The sequence below is a fragment of the Sturnus vulgaris genome, chromosome 24 (assembly GCF_052056855.1).
Source record: "Sturnus vulgaris isolate bStuVul1 chromosome 24, bStuVul1.hap1, whole genome shotgun sequence".
Taxonomy (NCBI): Eukaryota; Metazoa; Chordata; class Aves; order Passeriformes; family Sturnidae; genus Sturnus; species Sturnus vulgaris.
In genome coordinates this window covers 6,780,684-6,800,404 of record NC_142266.1, presented here as the reverse complement: position 1 = coordinate 6,800,404, position 19,721 = coordinate 6,780,684, and the positions used below count along the sequence as shown (strand labels likewise).

At 56.2% G+C, this 19,721-nt stretch overlaps 2 protein-coding genes across 2 annotated transcripts; both read right to left on the bottom strand.

The window, feature by feature from the left end:
• Positions 1-9: 9 nt before the first annotated feature.
• CEP85 (centrosomal protein 85) lies at positions 10-11,704 on the bottom strand. Its single transcript, XM_088178246.1, has 14 exons — positions 11,640-11,704; positions 10,389-10,460; positions 9,695-9,847; positions 7,063-7,757; positions 6,308-6,441; positions 5,398-5,515; positions 4,883-5,068; positions 4,404-4,556; positions 4,149-4,303; positions 3,816-3,936; positions 3,333-3,383; positions 3,140-3,247; positions 2,430-2,658; positions 10-2,157 (listed from the first exon to the last, which is right to left on the bottom strand). Exons 2-14 carry the CDS (start codon positions 10,441-10,443, stop codon positions 1,994-1,996), a joined length of 2,322 nt encoding a protein of 773 aa, XP_088034372.1. The 5' UTR covers positions 10,444-10,460; positions 11,640-11,704; the 3' UTR covers positions 10-1,993.
• Positions 11,705-12,255: 551 nt separating this feature from the next.
• CNKSR1 (connector enhancer of kinase suppressor of Ras 1) lies at positions 12,256-18,843 on the bottom strand. Its single transcript, XM_088178109.1, has 21 exons — positions 18,798-18,843; positions 18,289-18,446; positions 17,801-17,991; positions 17,642-17,726; positions 17,436-17,477; positions 17,059-17,358; positions 16,918-16,977; positions 16,471-16,539; positions 16,096-16,215; positions 15,848-15,933; positions 15,266-15,405; positions 15,032-15,186; positions 14,824-14,854; positions 14,550-14,722; positions 14,387-14,460; positions 14,057-14,128; positions 13,890-13,963; positions 13,632-13,696; positions 13,470-13,560; positions 12,775-12,956; positions 12,256-12,691 (listed from the first exon to the last, which is right to left on the bottom strand). Exons 1-21 carry the CDS (start codon positions 18,841-18,843, stop codon positions 12,488-12,490), a joined length of 2,418 nt encoding a protein of 805 aa, XP_088034235.1. The 3' UTR covers positions 12,256-12,487.
• Positions 18,844-19,721: the final 878 nt, after the last annotated feature.

Below are 19,721 nucleotides of genomic sequence, written 5' to 3'. Positions count from 1 at the left end.
TCGCACGAGTGGGTCAGAGCAGCTTTATTTGATACTCCAAACACTCGGTACAAACACGCGGTGAGACAGAGGCCGGTACAAAGACACGGAGCCCAACGGGAGCGGGCACAACACGGGGCACCGAGAGGGGATATGCGTGACATGAAGCGGGGACAGGGAGGGAACACTGTCCTGGCAGCCTGGCGTGTTCTGCAGCAAAGGGCCCAAGATCTGCCCTGCAGCAGCAGCAAACAGCACCTGGGATCGGGCTCTGGGCCAGAGGGGCTCAGCTGAGCAGGAGGATGAGCAGAGGACGTGTGCCCGAGGAGGGGACACAGGACCTGGGACCGGGCCGGGCAGCAGCTGAGGTGGTTTCAGTCACAATAATCTCATCTCACAATCATCTCTGCAGGGGCAGAGGGCAAAACTGTCCCCTCACAGCACCCATGAACGAGATCTTGCACCCACCACAGAGCAAAGGGGAGAAGGAGATGGTGCCCAAACCCCCTGAGAACCTGCAGGAGCCAGCAGAGCTCCCAGCAGTCAGCCCTGGAAATGTGTTTTTGCTCAGTACACAGCACCAGCACCCTGGGGACAGACACAGCCAGGGGGAGCAGGACAGACAGACAGACACTGCCAGGCACACACTGCTGCGTGCTCCCCGTGCAGGACAAACCAACCATTCCTTGCCACCGTTCCCCCCACGGTGGCCAAACACCGAGAACAAAACAGATTTGGTCTTAAAATTGTAACACAAAGGAATAACAAAAAGCATTTCTGCCAAACCCAGGGCTCACAGCCCCAACAAGAACGAAGAGCAGCCAAACAACACAAGTGTCAGCAGGATTTTTCCCTGTCATAACTTGGCATCTTGCTCTTAACTCAAGATGAAAACCAAATTCCGCCCTCAGACTCAGTACTGTAAAGGTGTCACTGGGCTTAGGGAGGGCTGTGGTACAGTGAACTGATCCCACAATGATTCATTTAGAAATCCCATTACTTGCAGAGGAGCAGGGAAGGAGGGACAGGGCTGTGACAAAGCCCAAGTGGCCACTGCCTTGCAGAAAGAGCTCCGTGTGCCACCCCCTCCACAGCAGGACCAGTATGGCTTTGTCCCAGTAAAGCAGAGGTGTGGCCCCATGGGCACAGAGGCCACAAACACGTGGGACTCCCCAGGATTGCTTGTGATGGCTCTAAAAGGGAAGAGCAGCTCCTCACCTGCCAGTAGATGCATTAGGCACAGAGCAGAGTGGGGACAGAGGGTTCTTCCAGCTCATTAAGGCACTTCAGCATCCATCCACCTCCTCTGCAGTCTGAATCACAGCCCACTCCCAGTGCTATTTCAGGGGAAAAAAGTCTTAAGGCTTCTGGGGTAACAGTGCCCAGGGGGAGTTTCCAGAGTCTTTTAGTGTTGCTTTATTCCTCAACTCATGCTGGCTGCTGAAAGACACTAGTTGCATTTACCTGAGGAAAGCAGGTCCTGCTCCATCAATCCAAGGCAGCAGCACCTCAGTGTAAATGCCAGCAGTGTAACTGGCACACCTGCCTGCCTGTGGAACCCAGATATCCCATAAAAAAATCTGATAACCCTCTGGTCCCACTGGTCACACAGGACCTGCACAGGGAGGTTATCAGCAAGACCAGGGCATACATTTCCTTGTAGCTGTGATTTTAACTGTCACATTTGCATGTTCAGCATTTGACATGCCTGGAAGGCAAGTCAGAATTCATCTCCCAGCATCAGAGGCCACAGCAGCTCCAGCAAACACAGCATAAAACACATTCCACAAGATCAAAGCTACTGCAAAGCCTGACACTGAATTATCCCAGTCAGCCAGTCAGCAGCTGAACACTTCTGGCAACAAACCCCCTGATTCCTCCCAGATCAGGTAAGTCACATATCCTGCACCCCAGCAGAGGGATGATAAAGTGCTGAATAGGTTTAGGGTTGTAGGAGCACAGGACTCCTGAGAGGTTCAAGTCTTCAATCCCTGTCTTACTTTGGGAGTGTTCTTCACTGGGTGATGCAGTTGTCTCCCATGTCCTGAGCATATCTGTCAGATATTGCAGTCCTCAACTCCTCCACCTCTTTGTGAAGCTGTTTTACCTCCACCAGTTTCTTGGCCAGTCCTTCAGGGCTCAGCAGCTCGTCCTTCTCCTTCACAGGGTACTGCACAGCTGTGGGGTCAGAGAAGGGAGTTTCCTCACATGCAGTTCTCAGCAAGGATCACACACATTTGCAAGTCAGCCAGAAAAACCAACTCACATTTGCAAAAGAGGTCCTACTTAACATTCAGTTATTACAACATGCACCTTTGAAGCAAGCCAACCACAGAAAGAGCAGTCAGAAGGCCAGAAAGAGAACTTTCCATGCTCTGTGTGAGTTACTTAATTCTGCCACAGGAAGGGAAGGGCTTGTTCTGCCATGGCTCAAAAGGAAACGCACTTACAGTGAATGCCCAGCAGCAGAGAGAGGTTGGGGTCCTTGCCCTGAGCCCTCTGGGTGACGATGCTGTAGACAGACTGTAAATCCTGCAGGCAGCTGGCCAGCTCCCCGTGCAGCTCCTGGGCCAGCTGGGCCGTGTCAGCAGGCAGGGGCTGGGCCGTCAGCTGCGCCTGCCGGAGCAGCTCCTGCAGCGTCAGGTTCTTCTCAATCAGGTCCTGGTTCTGCACGGACAGCTGGACACACGGACACGGCGTTCAGCGGCCACCTGGGGCAGCACTGCCGCGCTTAATGCATCTGCACTGAGGGCACGAGCTGGTTTGCATCCCGGCCTCCAGGCCGTGGCCAGATGGGGACTGGATCAATCAGCAAGTGCCCAGTGCAGGAAAAGCTTCCAGGAGCTTGTGCACCCCGGCAGTGGCCGTGCCTTGCCTCCAGGGCTGCCCCCGTAGTGGGTTCTGCCCGGCCCTTCAGCCCAGGCCGTGCCTGCACTCCTGTTCTGCTGCCCCCAGCTGGCTCCTCCATCCCATCCCCATGAAATTCCCGAGGCACGGCCTGCTTCTGCTTTCCAGCAGGGCACAGCTCCTTTCACAGCCCTGACAGGACAACTGACTAGCAGGAAGCAGGAGAGATTGAGCTGCTGACTAAATTCAGGGCCTTGCTGGAAGACAATCCATTCATTCAGTGCTACCCCAGACACTCCAAACACCCCCTGACCTCTTTCACGGCAGCCCGGAGCTGCTGCAGAGCATTTTCCCTTCTCACTGCCTCCTCTTTCAGAGCTTGGCTTGTCCCCTCTTCCTGGGCCACCTGTTCCTCCAGGTTCTGGAAAAGACCACGGGAACACAGGAAGTCTAACTCATTTCACAGCATATTCTCAAATCCTGGGTCCCTCCCTGTCACCTCTCACCTTGACTTGCAAGGATAACTGCTCCATCTTCTTCTGCTTTTTGTCCACAATCTGGAATTAAAAGCAGAGGCATCAGAACTGGCCACACAGATGCAGTAATACCACCAGGAATTCTCCTTCAGTCGGACAGCATCTCCTCTCCTGCTCTGTCCTGTCCATTTACTGCTCTAATCACAGATGCTCTTAGGAGTGGACTTGGATAAAAGGCACCATTAGATTTATCAGCTAAAACCAGACCAGAGACATTTGTATTTTTGTGGTTTTCCTCTGCTCTCTTCTGCATTCTGCAGCTTCTCCCCAGCATTATTGGAGAAGTGTGTGGTTATCACATCAAGAACAGCTTTTAGAACCCTGCACTCTGGAGTTCCAGGAACTGCTGCTTCAGTGCAATTGTGTCTTTAAAAGTCCCTGATTTCATCTGAGTGCCTGGTGTGAGTCAGTGGAAGGAAAAATGTGTCATTCCTGCCTGGGACAGCCCCTTACCTTCCTGAGGCAGTCACACTCCTTCTTCAGAGAGTCCTGTTCCATTTTCTGCCTCTCCCCATCCTGGGCAGGGGGTGCTCTCTCTGCATTCTTTGCATACTGCTGCAACTTGTCCTGCAAGCTGCAATTAGCAGAACACCATGGGGAAAAAAAAGAGTTTTATTTATGATCTCTCCCTTACTTTAAGGAGGGAAACAATATGAGGAGTGCAATTAATTTCATATCAAATGTCAGCACTGCCCTGTTTGCATCCCAGCCCACACCACAGGGCTCTGCATCATCTTGTGCAGCAATTCCTGCAGGGCCAAGATGAAACTGATCCCTGACTCCTACCTGTGCACAGTGGACAGAAGCTCCATCTCCTTGTGCTTTTGGGTTTCCAGCTGCAGCTCTTGCTCCCTGAAAGCAGCCTGGACATCTCCAAGCTCTGTTTCCAGTGCCAGCACTGTTTCCTGCAGGGCAGCAGTCTTCAGTTCAGATTCCTTCAGCTGCAACAAAAGGAGAGTAAATGTAAATTAAGTAAACTACAGCAAAGTCACCTGAGCAAGTATGTGAAGAGCCACCATTGCAACTCAGAGGAAGTTTTACCTTCTGACTCTGTTTCTGGTGGTCCTCAAGGGTTGGAAGATCAGCCAGGTATCGTTCCAGGGTCTCGATTCTCTGCTGTCTCTCTCTGTTTTGTTCAGATTCCTTCTGGCATTTCTTTTTAAGGTTATTAATGTGTTTGTCTCTTCCTTTTACCTGCAGGGACAGTTACAGACAGGTCTGGTTTATTTAATTTCTTATTTATTCTTCAGTCTTCTGTAAGCCCACTCATTGAGCTTTTTGAACACCACACAATGCCAAAATAGAAGATTTCACTATTTCTGCTCATTTAGCTAAAGACAGGCATTTTTTTGGTTTAAAGAGGAGCCACTGAAATGTTTTTAACTGCAGGAGGAAAGGCCATAAACTGTAGTCTAAAATGAGATGAGAAAACACCTGCAATTACAGACTGCCACAGAAAAGTTTCACCTCAGCACTACACAAGAAAACACTTTCCCATCTCCAGAGCAGCAGGACCATACCCTTTCTTCCTGTTTCTTTAGCTCCTCTGCATGTTTCTGCACCGTTTCCTTCAGGGACTCCCGGACCAGCTTCACATCCACCTCTGCAGCAGCCAGCTTCCTCTCCAGCTCGATGTTCTCCTTGCTGAGGGACTCGGTCTTCTCTGTGAACTGTGCTCGCAGGAACGTGTTCTCCCGCTGCAGCTCCTGCAGGCAGAGCCAGCTCCTGAATTTGGGGGGGTTACAAACAGTCCCAGGGCTGTGTCCTCATCCTTCCCCATTCCCAAACATCCCTCAGCCCGTCTGACACGCTCTGAAATAGCGCCTGGCACTGCTGCCAAGTGTTGGCATCACCAGCACAGCTTTAATCCAACCAAAGGGCCTCAGGGCTGCAAATCCCAGGGGGCACAGAGGTGATAATTGATAATTTGGGTAATTTATAATCAGACTCTGCACAGTCCTGCTCAGCAAACACCTCAGCAGCAGAGGCAGGGCTGTTGGATCCAGCACCTGTTTCTCAGTGACACCTGCTGTACCTGCATCCTCAGCATGTAGACATCTCCATAGGAGGCTGGGCAGCCCAGCAGGGCACTGTGAACCTGCAGCTCACTCTCCCGGACCTTCTGCTCCAGCTGGGAAATGTGCTGCCTTTGTCTGCAACAAAAACGGGCAATTCACTGCTCTCAGACATAGAGAGCAGCAGCACAACACAAACGGTGCCAGCACAGCACTGCTGCTCCACACAGGGACAGGCAGAGCAGAAACACAACTCTGCAACTCAGAGCCTGCACAGAAATAAAGGTAAACACTTGGACCATTTTTACAATTCTTATTAATTTTCTTCTCTCCCTTCCCTTCAAAACCCTTCCTCCAGCCGTGCTTACAGATAAAACACACAAGCCTTGCATGTTTTGGAGGATCCAGCTTGACTCTGGAGCTTAGGAGTGAAATGAACAGATGACAGATGACTCAAAATAAGGAAGAAAAAGTATTTACAGTCCAGATGCTGAAGATACTTTTCATTAGGACTTACTTTTTCAAGAAGCTTGTACACCATTAGCCTTAGATAAATGTTGTTTGCCAGCCCAAAGTCACAAAAACCGAATTTAAAATAAAGATCATAGAGCTCCCAGAAAGTCCTTAAGCAAAAGGGGCAGATATTCTGACATTGCAGATAATCATGACGTGAACAGAAATCTTTATCCCTTATAAAACACAGAAAACCATAACTAAAATTAATTTATTTGAGCCCTTTAGGATCATCATCCTAATTCCAAGAATCAGGTTGTTCTCTAAGGTCCTGATATTGATCTTTGCAACAACACAAGATCAACTGGGCAAAATGGACTCTGAGAAATGAGCCCTCCTTGGTACTTTCCAAACCTTTCCTTTCCAAACAGAAATGGACTGGAGTCTTCAAAGCACACGGCAGTGTCAAAGCCTCACCTGTCAATGAGGAGCTCTTTCTCCTTGAGCAGGTTTTCATTGGAGTTCAGGATATTGATCCACTGAGCTGGGTCAGGTGCAGGCAGGGATGAGGAATACATGGAGGAATGGGGGCAGGTGCCTCCATTTTGTAACTGCAAGAGGAGACAAAATAAGGAGGGAGAGGTCTGTGCCCCCCAGGGGCAATTGCAACACTGCTGGAGCTATTTTGCACACTGTGTGCTCATCTGCATGCCAGGGCACGGCTATTTCAGTCTTTGTTGATGTCCAAGAACAAGAAACTTTGCCCAAGCACAACTGGAGATTAACAAATAATTTTAGATCACTGTGCTAGCTCACTGGAAACAATTTGTCTCCATTAGGGTACAGCTGGTGGGAGGTGGTAAACAAACAGTTTCCACCTAATAAACTGCAGCTAGTTTCATGCATTTCTTAAAAAAAGTCTTTCTTTACCCTAGCTACAGAATAAAGCTATTCTAGACACTGTTTAAAACCTCTTGGCATGCTTTTTCTTCACAGTTTCTATCATTTCAGCTCTTGATGTGGCAGGTGGTGTAACACAATCCAGGGCTGCTCTGCACACGCAGCGTGTCAAACGATACCTGTGACACCACAGGCTGTAAAAACAGACCATTAGGAGGCTTTTGGAGAAGCATGAGACATTTTCCCCCTGCCTCCTTTGTCTGGGACAACAATTCCTGACGACAGAGACAGGAAAGGGTTTCAAATGCACACACACAGTCACAACTGCCTACCTGCATCTGCTCCACCTGCAGCCGCACTTTGTCCAGCTGCTGTTTCCAGGCACTGAGCTCACAGACTCCCTGGTGGGGGTGCAGTGAGCAGCCTTCCTGCATCCACACTCGGCTTGGGGGAGCTACTACAGGTTTTGGATAGAAATTGTTGGCCTGGAGTCCTGCTGGCATCAGCCTGCTCCCTCTGGGCCACGTCCCGTCCCGGGGCTCGCCGGCTCCGTTGGCCCCCGGCGCCTGTTTGCTCTCTGGCAGCACCTTGTAATGGTCCTTCCCTGCCTCGGAGCCGGGGTTCAACTTGTGGCACCTGTGCAGAGGGTCAGTGCACAGACTGTCCAGAAAGAGAGACTGGTTAAGGGTCTGCTCGATGGCGGGGGTGTCAAACTTCCAGGTGTCTTCTGTCCTGTGATCAGCAGCAGGAGGCCAGGAGTGCTCACAGCCGTTCTGCCCCGGAGCCCTGCAGAGACGCAGGAGGTCCCTGGGTGGCACCTGAGAGGACTTCCCGGCGTTGAAATCCCCGTTCCTGGTGAGCCCTGGGGCAGAGGCTGGCACAGCAGGCTTTGCAGAGCCCTGGTCCCCTGCAGGGCACAGCTTGGAGGGCGAGGCACCCAGCGTGGAAGGCATAACGTGGGCTGTTGGAATGGTCACCTGGGTTTTGATGGGGTGGAATGAAGAACTGCTACTGGAATTGCAGAAGTCTAGGGGGAAGAAGAAGAAGAGTGATATTCTTAATTACAGTCCTGAAAATACAATCCTCCAGTGAGCTTTCCAAAATGATTTTAAAACCACTTCCTTTGCCACTGAACATGTCCTCCTAAGCAGCAGCAGCATGACTCAGGCACAACTGTGTTCCCCCTCACTACAAGTTTCAGGAACCTGCTGACCTTTTCCTACCACCACAGGAAGAATCTGAGTTTAATCCATACTTTTAATCCTTGTTTTTAAGCTACTCTAGTATAACCTTGAATCAATAGGTTCTCTAGGTTTAGAAACCAAGTCCTTGATACTGAATAAAGAGGCTGAGACTTACTGAGCTGAACACTGAGCCCGTGATCCCGCTCTGCCCGTCCCGCAGCTCAGCGACCCCGAAGCGTGAGCAGAGCTACCAGGAGCCTTCCCTGAGCCCATGATGAGCCTCCAGCATCGCTGACCCCCAGATCTGACCTTCCAGCTCCTCCAGGACACCACGGCAGGAGCCTGTCCCAGAGCTGGAGCAATGGCTCTCACCTATGGCCACAGGAAGTGAGACGGAGCTCCCGTCCTGCCAGCGGGGCACCAAACCTGGCTGCAGGGAACTCGGGGTTATTCTTAGCAACTCTCAGATTTCAATACAGCAACAGCCAGGGCTGAGAAAGGCAAACAGCAAAGTGCCCACTCCTTGTCCTGAGACGTTCTGTGTCGCAGGAATTCCAGGTTTCTCCCAGGAACACACTCTTGATTTCCTCATGGCTTTGGCCAAAGGCCCAGCCCCACGTGATGCTCCAACAAGTCACCTTCCCACCTGTCTGTACCTCCAAGCACTGCTCCAACCATTAATGAACACTGCAATTTGAATATAGCCCAAATCAGACTCTGCAAAGACCAAAACCACGCCACAGAATTGTCACAATAAAGGCACTCCATCTTTTCATCAAAAATGAGCAGTGAGGGCAGAAAATCTCTCAGCCACTGCTTGGCTGTGCCTGGAGACTCCAGAGAACAAACACCAGGCTACTGGGCAGCTGCAAGCACGTTCACCTTGGCAAAGAGAAGAGACAGCACCATTTCCTTTTACAGCCCCTAAATTTATCCCCTGGTGTCACTGAGTTCCCTGACCAGCACATCACGTGTGGGTGCTGCAATCAGTTCCTTGGGTGTGCTGAGGGTCCTCACAACAACATTTCTGATTAATGTACTGAGCTCAGCGTGCCCCAGCAGCAGCCAGGGCTGCAGGTCACCCTCGGCTCTTACAACACTGCTGTGACATCACCAGTGCTCACAAGGGCCACTTCCCAAAGGGAAATCACCTTCCCTGTCCCCACCTGCCAAATGAGTGTTTTATTATCCTGAGAGAGGCCTGATGGAACACTTTAACATGTGCTTGTGTAATATTTCTAGCAGTACTTCCAACAGCCAGACCTCCATTTCACTGGCACATTATTAAGAGCTACAGCTCGTTCCAAAGGCTCCCTGGAACACATGGATGTGTGAAGTGTTTTTAGGAACACCACGAAGTCCCTCATTACTGAAAAGAGAATCAATGAAGATTAAAAAAAACAGGTGGAAAGGTTTGCTGGGACCAAAAAGTTCACAGAGTGTGCCTGAGTTAAAGGCAGGGCTGCAGAGTTCTCAGCTCTAACACTGCAGAGCCAAACACTTCTGCACAAAGGCACCTATAAATTATTTCCATAAAAAAAATTTAAAATCACACAACAGACATGCTGATACATCTCTCATTGGACAAAAAGAACCAGGAGGCCACCAAGGTGGCTTTGAGTCAGTTAAAAGCACTGCAGCGAGGCAATAACCACACTCAGAGAAACAGCCAGCCCCCTCCTCACTGGGTTACATTCCAGACATCTGGATTTGGAATTTGGACACTGTGAGCCAGTGGTGCTCTCCAGGTGTGACACAGTGACCCAGGGGTGCCCATCACCTTCGGTGCTGTCCGAGCAGGAGGTGCCAATGCCCCCGTCCCCACTCTCGGCCACGCTCGGGCAGCGGCTCAGCTGGCCCTGGGACTTCACAGACAGCATCACTGTCTTCCACTCAGCCTCCAAAAACTTGCTCTTCTGACAGGTGCTGGGGTCTGGAGAATAAAAACAGGGATATTTATGCTTTAGTTAAACCATATGTAATTACCTGTGCTTCCAAACCCCAAACTGGTCCTTGCCTCGCTCCCTGTGCTCCTGTTAAAATAATTTTTTTTTGCAAAAGGAAATGGCAGGAAGCACAGGGAAGTCAAATAATATCAACAGGAGACTGAAAAACAATCTTGGTAACGAAGTGAGAATGCAGAAGCTGTAAATTATATTCCCATTGATTAGTTTGGTCACGTTACACCCAGCTGGTGCTCTGACTAAAAAAAGCAGCAGCACAGCAAAACCGGGAAGGTTAAAGAGGTATTTTGGCATTAACTCGAAAGAACTCTCCCAGATTCATCAGCTACCAGCTTAAGGGAGAAACTCCTTACCAAATGATTGCTGAAAAAGCAGGCAAGGGTAGAAAATTCGACCTTTTTTGAACAAAAAGGCTTCTGATAGAGAATCTTCTGAGGGTCACGTTTCTCCTCAGAGAAACTGAAACAGGATCTGACAGCAGCAGGGCTTTGGAGAAAGGACTGTCCTTACCCAGTGGATTCTTCTGCAGCAGCCTCAGCTCTGGATCTTTCTCAGGAGCAGCCATCTCAGCTATCTAGAGAACTGAATAAATGAATAAAAGTCTTATTTTAAGTGACTATAATCCACACCCTGTTCCCACTAAGCAAGCAAAGGGTACACACACACAGCAGCTATTCATCAGAGCAACACAGCATTTAGTATTTAATTAGCTCCTTCTCCCAATAAAATCTGTTTTTTCCCCTGCAGCAACACTTTAAAAATAAACCTTGTAGGCTTTCTTTATGCCTGAGAAAGCAGAATTCCTGTTTGCACCATTATCCAGGTATTGAGCAGCACCTTTCAGGTGTTATCCCCAAAGCTGAGCACCACAGTACCTGCACACTGAATCTGTGTCTATACAGACTAAAAATTTCTCTTTAAAAGTCTTAACTCTCAACCAGATAATTTCTGCCCTCTGTAGAGGTCACTGAGCAACTACATGAGAAAAGTCCTTCAAAATCAGCCTTTCTGTGCCGTGAATAGCAATCTTTAGCTTCCCAGAGTTTCTGGTTAATTTATCTATTTTTCTGGGCGCTTCAGTGAATTTCCTGTCTCTGATAATGCAAGTGCAATTTACATCTGCACAGTGGAAATTCAAGGCCTCTACAAACCCGTACTCAATCCCAATCAGCAGCTGTTACAGATTTTTGTTAAACTGATTCAAGGAGCTCAGGGAAGACATGAATTCCTAGAAAACATTCATGTACACAGATGTCACAAGCTAGGAGAAACATTGGGAATACAATAGGATAATGAAACACAAACAGCATTTTACTCAGCAAAGAAATGAAACACTTCTACATAAATGCAGTGCTTATTAGGGTTAATTTAGGTGTGGTTAATTTAGGCATAATTAATTTAGGCAGATACGCCCAATTTCAGGTGAATTTCTGACGGGCTGGAGGTCCCGGTCCTTGAGGGTAGGGTGCGGGGACAAATCCTAAGGACCGGTCCCTGAGGGTCGGGGGGCTCCGTCCCTCAGCACCGGACCCAAAGGCGGCGGGGAAGGAGCTGTCGGTTCTGTGGGCCCGGTCCCTGAGGAGGAGCGGCAGCCGATCCTGAGGGGCTGGGAGGCCATGAGGAGCTCAGAGAGCGCTCCCTGAAGGGCTGGAGGGTCCGGGGTGCGGTGCGGGTGTGGCAGCGGCGCTGCCGGTGCCCGGTGCCGGTGGTACCGGTGTCGGTACCGTGTGAGCTGGGGCTGGGCCGGGTCCCGTCCCTCACCTGTCGCCGCCGCGGCGCGTCTCCCGCCACCCCCGCGCGCCGCGACCGTTACCTCCGCCGGTGGGTGGGGCGTGGCTTATTAGCATATCAGCCAATCAAAAACATCGGCCACGCCCCTGCCTGTGCCTCATTGGCTCCCCTGAACGCCGTCCCCGCTCCCGCCGCGCCGCGCCGCGAGTGGCGCGCTCTGGCGGGGGAAGAGTGGCCGCGGGCGGCACCCGTAGGGCGGGCGCTGAGGGGGCTCAGCCTGGGGGAAAGGGGGAGAGGGGGAATCGTCTCGATTTCCACAACTCCCTGGCAAGAGGAACAACGGGGCAAGAGGAAACGGCCTCAAGTTGTACCAGGGGAGGATGAGCTTGGACGGCAGGAGGAATTTCTCAATGGAAAAGGTGGTCAAGCACTGGCACAGGTTGCCCGGGGCAGTGGTTGAGTCACCATCCCTGGGAGTGTCCAAAAACATGTGGATGTGGCACTTGGGGAGGTGGTTTAGTAGTGAGCGCGGCAGTGCTGGGTTTACAGCTGGACTCGATGATCTTGGAGGTCTCTTCCAGCCTAAACAATTCCATGATTTGATGATTTCAGCGCCAAGAAAAACCACGGCACGACCAGGCCTTGTCAACACATTTATTTACAGCAGAAGAGCCCGTGGCCGGGCCGTACCACAGCAGCACCACAGCGGGGACTGAAATTCTCCCCCCCCTTGCCAACCTGCAGCCAAGGCAAGGCAAAAATTAAGACTGTCACAGAAGCCACTTCCCCTGCGGGATGGCCCCCCTGGGGGCTGAGCCTTCCAAAATGTGTCCAGGCCCCCCGGCACGGAGCACCTGTGGGCAGGTCCTGGCGGGATGTCAGGGCTCAGCTGCCTCTTGGTGGGGGCTGTGCTGGTCTCCAGCATCCCCGTGCTCGTAGCCCTGGCCTTGCTGCCCTGCCCAGCCCTCCCTCAGCTCCTGGTACAGCTCCTGGTGCTCCTCCTTCCAGCGCCTGAACGTGTCCGAGGTGAGCGTGGCCTCTCCCAGCAGCTGCTCCAGCGCCTGCAGCTCCGCCAGCTTCGCCTGCCCGGAGCAATGCACGTTTTGGGGGGCACAGCCATGGGCAGGGGGCATTGGGAGGGTTCGGGGGGGCTGTGGGGTCCCACCTTGAGCGTGCTCTGCAGGGCCCGCACGGCGTGCACCCTCTCGTTGATGTGCGGGTTCTTGTTGCGCCGCAGGAAGGATTTTCGGCACTGCTCCTGCGTCAGGAAGCGCCGCTGCCCCATGAGGGACACCCCGCCCTGCCTCAGGCACAGCATCAGGCTCTCCAGATCCTCCCCAGCGGGATCTGGGCAAGGAAAGGGGGCACTGGAGCAGGAGGGCACAGCACCAAGATCCCACAGGGCTCCCCCGTGCATGGCCCTCCCTTCAAGGTGTGGGATCATGGAGTGGTTTGGGTTGGAAGGGACCTTAAAAATGATCTTGTTCCACTCCCTGCTATGGGCAGGGGCACCTTCCACTGTCCCAGGCTGCTCCAAGCCTTGTCCGACCTGGCCTTGGACACTTCTAGGGATCCAGGGGCAGCCACAGCTGCTCTGGGCACCCTGTGCCAGGGCCTCACTGCTCACAGGGAAGACCATGGCCAGTCTAAACCTGCTCTTTTTAGTTTAAATCCATTCCCCCTTGCCCTGTCACTCTCTGTCCTCCTAACAAATCCCTCTCCACTTTTCCTGTAGGCTCCCTTCATCCTGAGATGGTTCACACTCAAACACATCCCAACTCGAGTTAGCCCCAGCACACCCAGAGGTAAAAGGGAGGGACACAAAGTGACAGGGGCTCAGATGTCCCCCCAGGCACCTACCCATGGGGGAGCAGGGCCGGGGGCTGCCCTGGGGGCTGCTGGCTGGGGTGAGCTGAGCCTTCTCTGGGGTGTTCTGCAGCTTCTTCCTTGCCTGAGGGAGAGATGGGGCAGGAGGTGAGACAAGGAACTCTGTCCCTCTGTCCTCAGAGTCAGGCCACTCACCGAGTCAGATCCGTGCCTGGGGGACTCATCATCAGGGTCCTCAGCTTCTGTCTCACTGTAGCAGTCTGGGAGAAGACAGAAATTCCCTCCCAGGGTTGAGAATCACCCTGGCCACCTCTCAGGGAGTGTTTGTCACATTCCCCCAAATCTGGGCCAAGCTCCCAGCGGTCCCAGGCTGGGGCTGTGGCACCAGGCACCAGTACCCCATGGGGACCCCTCCCACCGACCCCAGCTCCCACCCCAGGATGGCCTCGTTACCTTCTTCCTTGTCTGGGACTCCCTGGTGGGCCAGCGTGTACTTTGTTTTGGCTGTGACCAGGCGACTGACCCACCTGGGGAGGGAAGGGATGAACAGACAGGGGGAGGAGGGTCCTGGCCAGCCCGGGGTGGTGGGGCTGGTGCTGGCCATTGGCTCCATTACTCACATGCTCAGGTCAGCCAAGGTTTCAGCAGCAAACACGAAGGGCTTGTATGTCTGGTGGCACAGCTGGAACACACTGAGGACAAGGGGGTGGCTGCCTGTGCTGCTGTGGTGACACAGGGCCAGCCCCGAGCCCCCTCCAGCCACTGCAGACCCCCATCCCAACCCATCTCTGCTCCTCAGCCTCATCCCAGGTACCACCAGTGACACAGTGCAGGCCTTGCTCAGAGTGTGGGCACAGTATTGCAAGGTGCCAGCCCATGGGGACATGCAGGTGGCTCCCAGCACGTGGCCTTGGGACAGCATTCCCCCCCTCTTCCAGCATCCCACTCACTATTTCTTCTTCTGCTCCCTCGTGCTCTCCAGGCTGTAGGTGGCCACGTTGATGAGTCCTGCAGCCCTCTCATCCTGCGGGGTCAAGGACAGCCTTGTCCAGCACCACCCCAGGAAATCCCAGCTGCCCAGGCAGGGGGAGGGACACCCAGTGCCCCACTCACGTTGGGGTGGTTGTACCAGTAGAGCGTGTGGCCCTTGAGCACCAGCCAGCACCGCTTCCACTTCTGGGCCATGAATGCCGCGTGGTCCTTCTTCTTGAGCAGCCAGCCATCGCAGTCCACCCGGCCCAGGTCCCGGCACGAGACCCGCCGGCGGCTCAGCCTGGTCGCCACTCCTGCACCACAGCCGGGGGGTGTCAGGGCAGGGAAGGGGGAGCAGAGCCCCCCGGGACAGCCCCCAGCCCGGTCCAGCCCAGCCTGGCGGGGCTCTGCTCACCTTTTGGTCTGCGTCCCGTGCGGGGGCTGCCCTGGGCGGGGAGATGGAGATGAGATTTTAGTGACAGTGCAGGGCAGTGTTTGCTGAGCCTCTCCGGCAGCACCACAGCCCTTAGGGACCCCTGGAGGGACCCCCAATTCACACACCCACAGCAGGGGCTCAGAGGGGAACCTCTGACACCTTCCCAGCGTGTCCCCCCCAGTCTCACCTCCCCAGGGAGCTGGCTGGGCTCTGGTCCCCCAGCCCCCGTGGTGGGGGCTGCCCTGGGGCTCAGCTCTGTGGCACAGGGTTCAGTGACAGCAGGGGTGTCCAAGGGGGTGTCCAGGGGGGTGCCACTGTCCCACACCTCCTCTGCAGCAGCACCTATGAACAGCGAGCAGGGCTGCAGCGTCATGTTCTGGGGGAATTGCTCCATCCCAGACACCCTCTGCTCCCGTCCTACCCTGTCCTGGCAGTCCTGGCAGTTGCTCCTCAGCTGGGACGGCCCCGGGCAGCCTCGGATCCCGCTCGTCCTCTTCCTGCTCCTCGTCAGTGACGGGATCCGGGGCAGAGTCTGCTCCCGAGTCCAAGTCGGCCGCAACGCTGGGAGGAAAACGGGACCCCTGAGCCCCAAACCTCCCTGAGCACTGCCAGGATCCCTGATCAACCTCGGGCAGGGGCACCCACGGCGTTCCCTGCCCCGGGAATGGGGCTGCAAGGGACGTGGTGGCAGAGCTCCAGCTCAGTTCCACCAGCCTGCCCAGCTCGGCTCTCTGCACGCCTTTCCATTCCGGGACGGGAGAAGGGTCATGTCTAAATATAGTTCCAACCCCACTAAAACGTTACCAAGTGAATGAATTACAAACCCCCCCTCCCTTTTTGTCATTCCTTAAAGAGTCCTGGCAGCTTCCCGGGCTGTTCACAGGCAGCTGCTGCACTGCTGGCACCTCCCCACCTAAAAAAGGGCTGGGAAAGGGCCCTGGATGCACCCAAACATTTCCTTGGTGGCAGACTGGGGGCGCTGGGGTGTCGGGATGGGGCTCACCTGGAGGTCAGGGACACGGGGCTGCCTGGGCTCTCGCTGCTCCTGGTGCCAGGGGAATTTGCAGCATCCAGGAATGCTCCTGGGGGCTGTGGATGGAGTGTCAGTGCCAGCCCCATCCCACCATGGATCCCAGAGCTTTAGGGATCTCCAGTGTGATGGGAGATGCTCAGCTCTGAGCATCTCTGCCTGGCTCCCAGCACAGCCCAGTGCAGCACAAAGGCTGGACTGGGAGCACTGGGATCACTCACCTGCTGCCTGGGAGAGGGGGGTGAGCTGGGCAGGTCGAGGGGAATCTTCTTCAGCACCAAAGTCACTCTGTTCCCCTTCTCCAGCAGCTTCCTCGCCAGGTTGACAGGTGTCCAGCCCACCTGAAAATCCTGAGTGAGCTGTGGGCCACTGTCCCACAAATGCTTCATCCCCCAAACCTACCCCAGCCCTAAATCCTCCTGGCAATGGCTTCTGTGTCTCCCAGACCTTTCCCAGCCGTGGCTCCTGATTTTTGCTGCTCATGACTCCTGCATCCCCCCAGCTCAGCCCCAGTACTCCCCGAGCCCTCCCAGCCCTGTAGCTCCCTGTCCATGTCCTCCCTGCCCAATCCAGCAGCCCCTGTCCCCCTGACTCACCACCAGCTGCTCGTTGACCTGCACGATCTCATCCCCGGGCAGGATGTGGCCCCCGTGGGCAGCCAAGACCTGGGCAGAGGTGGGGGACAGTCCTGGGTTCTCTCCCTCCCTCCCTCCCTCCCTCCCTCCCTCCCTCCCTCCCTCATCCCACTCCCAGCCAGGAAGGCGCAGGGGGTTTGACCATTGACCTGACTTTGCACAGCACCCACTGGGGCTGCTGGTGGGACTGGGGTGCAGAGGGGGCTCCCCCATGCCCAGGCTGTGCTCACTCATGGGGTGAGTTGCACGGGCTCAGCCACATCAGCCCCCCCTGCTCTGGGTCAGGGGAGGGCAGATCAGGGCCCTGAGAGGTTCACAGGATCCCATGGATGGAGGTGTCCCCCACAGGGCATAAAAGGGGGTGACTGAGGGGCAGGGGGTGACAGGGAGGGGCAGCCCCTCACTCACCTCTGAGGTGGTTGCAGACACGAAGTGCAGGCAGGAGCTGGTGGAGGTGATCTCAAAGCCCTGTGGGGGCCAGGATGGGGGTTTGAGCAGGGGGCTGGGGGTCCCGAGGCAGAGGGGGGCACTGGGGTGGAGGGGACTCACCAGTCGGGCACTGAGGAGTGCCTGGGGGCTCCCCAGGAGATCAGAGGGTGCTGTTGGGGTGTCAGGGGATCCTGGGGGGCTGCTCCATTGGCTGGGGGGCAGCGTTGGCACGTCAGGGGATGTTGGGGGGCTCTGCCACAGGCCAAGGGGCAGTGTTGGGGTGCTGGGGGACATCGGGGGGCTGCCCTGTGGGCCGGGGGGCAGCACCAGCCCCACACGCTGCAGCACAGCCCTGCGATCCAGCAGTGCCGGGGGGCTGCAGCCCACGATGCTCTGGCAGATGCCCACGATGTGCTGGCACTGTGGGTGACAGCGGGGAGTGAGGGGAGCCCTGGCAGCCCCCCGGGCCTGCCACCCCCTCCTCACCCAGCACTCACAATCTGCAGGATCCCGCTGTTCCTCTCGGCCGCAGGAAGGTCCTGGGGGACAAGGCGTGGGGATGAGCGTGGTGGGATGGCTCCATCCCAGATGGAGGGACCCTATGGGGAACCCCCTGCACCCCATCTCCCCTCACTCCAGTTTTTGCCTCACACCAGCTGGCAGAGCTCTGGGGGCAGGAGAGCAGCCAGCCCCGGGCACTCACCGCCTGCAGCGTCTCTGCCAGCTGGGCACAGAGCAGGACGATGTCCCGGCTGGCCGAGAAGTCGTTGAGGGTGGAGAAGAGGTACCTGGGGGAAAACAGAGTTGAGCCCCCAGAGTGGGGGACACTCAGCACCCACGAGTGCCCTCACCTGCTCCAGACCTGTTGAGCCAGGAGAAGAGTTCCTTGGCAGCCCCGACCAGGTCGATGACTCGGGCCAGGAGGGTGAGGGAAGGTGGCTGGGGGGCATCCCCTGCTGGCAGCTCCCCCTGCACCAGGCTCTGGACGCCTTGTGCCAGCTCTTGCAGCCTCTCCGTCAGTGTCCTCAGGCTGGTACTCGCCAGCCCTGTGTCCTGGGGGGGACAGGAATGCCAGGGGATGGACAGGCAGGGTGGTCTCTGGGGTGCCTTCACCCAGCCCACGGTGCCGCCATGTCCTCCCCTCTGTCCAGCTCAGGGTCTCCTCAGAACCCCTCTCCACTGAGTCCAGGGTATCCCTGTGTCCCCACCTCCATGCAGTGCAAAGTGACCCCATCTGTCCCCTTCCCTCAGCCCGTGGTGATCCCACATCCTCCTCCTTCATCCCAAGGATCCCCCATGTCCTGCTGCTGCTCCCTGGGATCCTGCAGCCCCCGGGTTCCCGGCACTCACCAGGTTACGGAGCTGCTCCACGGCCTCCAGCAGCAGCTCCTGGTGTCCCACGGGCCACACGCCCAGCGCCTCCAGGGCCCGCGCGTCCAGCCCCAGCAGCTCGGGCCCCGAGAGCCCCCAGGCCTCAAAGGGGTACCCCTGCACCGCCGCGTCCAGCCCTGCCACAGACAGGCAGTGTCCCCGCTGGCCCCTGGCCGGGTGACCCCAGCGGTGACCCCTGGCTGGTGGGAGGGTCCTCTCCACGCAAAGAGCTCACCGGGCCTCAACCTGAACGGTGGGAACGGCCAGACCCCTTCCCGCCCCCCACCCTCCAGGGAATGCCCCTCCCAGGGAGGGAAGTGCCGCCACCGCCAGCCACATGTCCCCAAGCTGGGGACACCCCACGGCAGAGCCCGAGGACAGCCGGGGTCTCACCTCGGAGCCAGGCTGCGGCCTGAGCGGGGCCCCAGGAGCACACGGGCTCCATGGCGGCGGGGCCGGACCGGAACGGCGGCGGGCGCGGCTCTCACCTGCGCCGGGCGCGGCTCCCACCTGCGCCCGCAGCCGCAGCCCCATTGGCGCTCCCGGGTGCCGCTCAGCGCCCTGCCTGTCCGGGACGGCCCAGGACCAGCCCGTGGGGCGAGGCCCCGGTGAGTCACAGCCCGGACGGTGACACACGGCCGCTGGAACCCCCGGGAAGTGACACCCGCTGTCACCCCCCAGGCTCTGCACGACAGCACTTGTGACACCAGTGGGACATTCCCAGAGCACCTCGGGGTGCAAAGTTAGGCCACACAGACCCCCAGAAGAACCTGAGGGAAGTCCCTGCCCAGCCCTGGAGTTTTTGGGGTGTCACTTCCCAGTAAAAGCACAACTCACACCCCTTTTCAGGTGGGGGAACTGAGGCAGCCCCATACACGCCTATAAACGACTTCACCCGAAGTTGAGCCCAGCCCTTCAGCCCCCCCAAATCCACCCTGGGCTGGCCGTGGCCCCCCCGCCCGGCGTGTCCGCTCCGGGGAGCAGCGGGCGCTGATCGCGGCTGACAGCGGCTGCTCCGCGCCCGCCCGGTGCCTGCGCCCTGCCCGAGGGGCCGCGGGGCCGCTCACACACACGGGGGGCTCCTCGCCGTGCTCGGGGGGTCCCAGCCCCGCTGCTGCCGCCCCACGGACCCCGCTGCTCCCTGTCAAGCCATGATCATCCGCCCCCGACGCCTGACCCCGGGGTATTTCCGTCTGCTCCAGGTAAGGAACGAGCAGGGCTGGGGGAGCCCGTGGGGAGCCCCGGGGTGCTGCCCACGCTGCCCACCAGGCCTGCTGGCCACAGGAGCCATTCCCGGCTGTGTCCCAGCTCCACGTTAGCAGTGATGCTGCCGATGGGGGTCCACAAGTTCTGCACCCTAAAAACCCCCCTGAGATGCCCAGAGGAGCACAAAGCCGCCCCCATTGCCTTTA